The sequence below is a fragment of the Sesamum indicum genome, linkage group LG16, assembly GCF_000512975.1.
Source record: "Sesamum indicum cultivar Zhongzhi No. 13 linkage group LG16, S_indicum_v1.0, whole genome shotgun sequence".
NCBI lineage: Eukaryota > Viridiplantae > Streptophyta > Magnoliopsida > Lamiales > Pedaliaceae > Sesamum > Sesamum indicum.
Genome location: NC_026160.1, coordinates 665162 through 667896, shown reverse-complemented (window position 1 = coordinate 667896; position 2735 = coordinate 665162). Strand labels below are relative to the sequence as shown.

The window sequence follows — 2735 nt, the reverse complement described above, 5'->3', positions numbered from 1 at the left end:
CCTGGCCCCTGCCAAGGTACGGCAATATTTTCAATTTAAATCGTGACTATAATAATAAATATTTAATAACACATACTTATTTGGTTGGACAAAAATTATTTCTATATATTCTTGGATTGAAAAGTCTTTTCTCTCTGGTTAATTTTATTTTCTGGATCTAGATTTCAACAAAACCCCGCATTTATTTTATTTTGTTTTATCTTAAAAAATTAGTTTAATATTAGTTTATGTGAACTCGACCCTACTCGTAAAAATTTTAATATAAAATTATTTTTTAGTAGTTTCTCAATTTTTTTGCAAAAAGGGTTAGAAATTGAACATAAATATATTTTCTTAAATTTTTGGGGGTAAAATGTATATTTTGATAGTTTTGATGGAGTAGAGTGTAATATCATTTGAGCAAAATTCACCCTATGAAAAGTTTACAACCATTGGAGTGTAGGTTGGGCCGGATCCTCAGAATGTGAATCCAATGATTCACTACTGTTTATGCGCCCAATTGGATCTTGACCCGGTTGCATCCGGGCTTGGTCCACTATCAAGATATGGATCTTCTCTCTGCAGCAAAACAGCTTCTTCAATGGCGGTCTCGGAAGGAGCAGCAGCATTATCCGCCTGCGGCAATAATCAGATTTGATTGCTTGTGATATAGCGATACTTGGGCAAGTTTGATCGAGTCAACCAGAATACTGCTAGAGGAAAAAGATAACTACTAGTTGTGTTGAGATACTGGTAGTGGTCACACCTTGGGTGCTCCAGCAATGGCGGTGGACAAGGACAAGCTCAGAGTAGCAGCGTTCACGATAGCTGCCACCTGTTTCTTAGCGCTTGTAATCTCCATTCGCTTCGTCGGGCAATTCTTGATGAAGTCAAGAAGGAAGAAGTCGTGTTATTTGACTACGGAATCCAAACCCCAGTATGCGTTCAAGCGGGTCTTGGCAGATAACTCGTACTCGCAATTCAAACACCTCAAGCTCCATGCAGCAGACTCACAGTCCGATGGTATAATCCAGGAGTTTCGCGCTGTAGTTCTGATTATTGGTTTTGTTTCCGCTTGTGTTTAATTATTTTGCTTTCTTTTTCTTTTTTTTTAAATTCGGAATAGAGGACTACTCGAATTTGCATCCTTACAGGGGAGAGATTTCCCAGTTAATTAAGAATCCGAATGTAGCGTTTTTGGAGGTTCTTGATGGGTGTGAAAAGGGGGTTTTGGAGATGGGAGATTCTTATGTGTGGGTTGAGACTGAGGCGCAGTTAGGTGAGCTTGTGGAGGTGTTGAGTAATGAGAAGGTTTTTGCAGTGGATACGGAGCAGCATAGCTTTAGATCCTTCTTGGGTTTCACGGCTCTCATTCAGGTTCACGCTAGCTTTTTAACAAACACCTTGTGTTTAGTTTATGTGTGTGTATTTGTACAGTATGCTAATCGATTGTATGTGTGTTTGTGGATTTGATCACTTGTATGGTAATAGTGCAAGCCGTGCATTTAGCATTGTTCATTATCCATGAGTAGTTGTGTATGCACAAACATGCAATTATTTGGAATGGAAATGCAAAGTGTATGGTGCTTGTGGTTGAGACACGTTATGTGAGTAATTTACAGTTGTAAATGCATCTGCCATTTAAGTGATATATATGCTTTTATGAAAATAGAGTGGTGATCATCCTGTGGAGTTCATTATACAAGTTTTTGGTTAATAGCAGAGCTTGGAATTGCGGATATTATTCGCCCTACGGGGGTGCCGGTGTAAAATACTTGCTTATGTGGATTTATTGATGTCAAAGCATATGCTGGTTAACTCCATATATTAGAAGATATACTTGGTCATATCTTCATTTACTCGTAAAACGGAATGGAAATTGGCTGATGAGTCCAGGCAACTGCCCTCTTTGTTCCCCTGCACAGTATGCACACAACACCGGAAAAATAAAACAAAAAAACACAAAATCTTCTACAATGCACAAAGAAAGAAAAAGAAACAAAAGCAACTTGCTGGACTTTATTTCACTTTTGTGGTATATATTTCTTTTGTCGTGGTTAACTAATTTTACATCTTTCTATAAATTGTAAATAGATATCCACTATAAGGGAGGACTATCTGGTTGACACAATTATCCTGCATGATGTCATGGGGCTTCTTAGGCCAGTGTTTGCTGATCCTGGAATATGCAAGGTGATATTACGCACACTCTTGTCTGGCATAATGCCTACCCTTTATTCTCTTTGGGTCAATCTTTTAGGTTCTGCTATTCTTAATTCTCTCATTAGAAGTAACGGAAATGATTAGAAAGTGTTATGCCTGCCAGAAGAAGTGTAATCATGTTGATCGATCGTAATCTATAGACATGAGTTTATAACAAACTAATTATAATTGTCATTCATGCTTTTTGTGGCTGAAATCTTCTCATCATTTCAACTAAGCTGAGAAGAAGAATACAGTTATATTTGTAGCTGAACTATCTTCTAGTTCATACAATAATACAGAAAATTTACAGGTATGATTCATAAAGAACGTAGTAGTTTAGGAGTGAATGGACTTTATATTCTTTTGCAGCATTACTAGCGTATGGGAAAAGTCCTGATTGTTTACTTGAATTATGTGTTCTTTTGTGTTAAAGCTTTTTAAGCTTCTTGATAAAATCTATTTAATAGAATTATGGTAATTTTCCTTGGAATGAAGCCTTTCTTCACTTTGAGAAATAATTGGCTTTTGTGTTGATAAATATGAGTGAAAGT

At 36.8% G+C, this 2735-nt stretch overlaps 1 protein-coding gene across 3 annotated transcripts in view; it reads left to right on the top strand.

Annotated features, from left to right (window-relative positions):
- LOC105178485 (protein RRP6-like 3) overlaps window positions 461-2735 on the top strand; it is a 10699-nt gene continuing 8424 nt past the window's right edge. For 2 of the 3 annotated variants that reach the window (XM_011101968.2, XM_011101967.2), the window contains exons 1-3: window positions 462-1002; window positions 1106-1356; window positions 2074-2172. In XM_011101968.2, coding sequence (XP_011100270.1) covers window positions 762-1002; window positions 1106-1356; window positions 2074-2172 — 591 coding nt within the window. In that variant the 5' untranslated portion in view covers window positions 462-761. Of the gene's footprint in view, window positions 1003-1105; window positions 1357-2073; window positions 2173-2735 lie in introns of all 3 variants that reach the window. The other variant, XM_011101969.2, reaches the window with a different exon arrangement.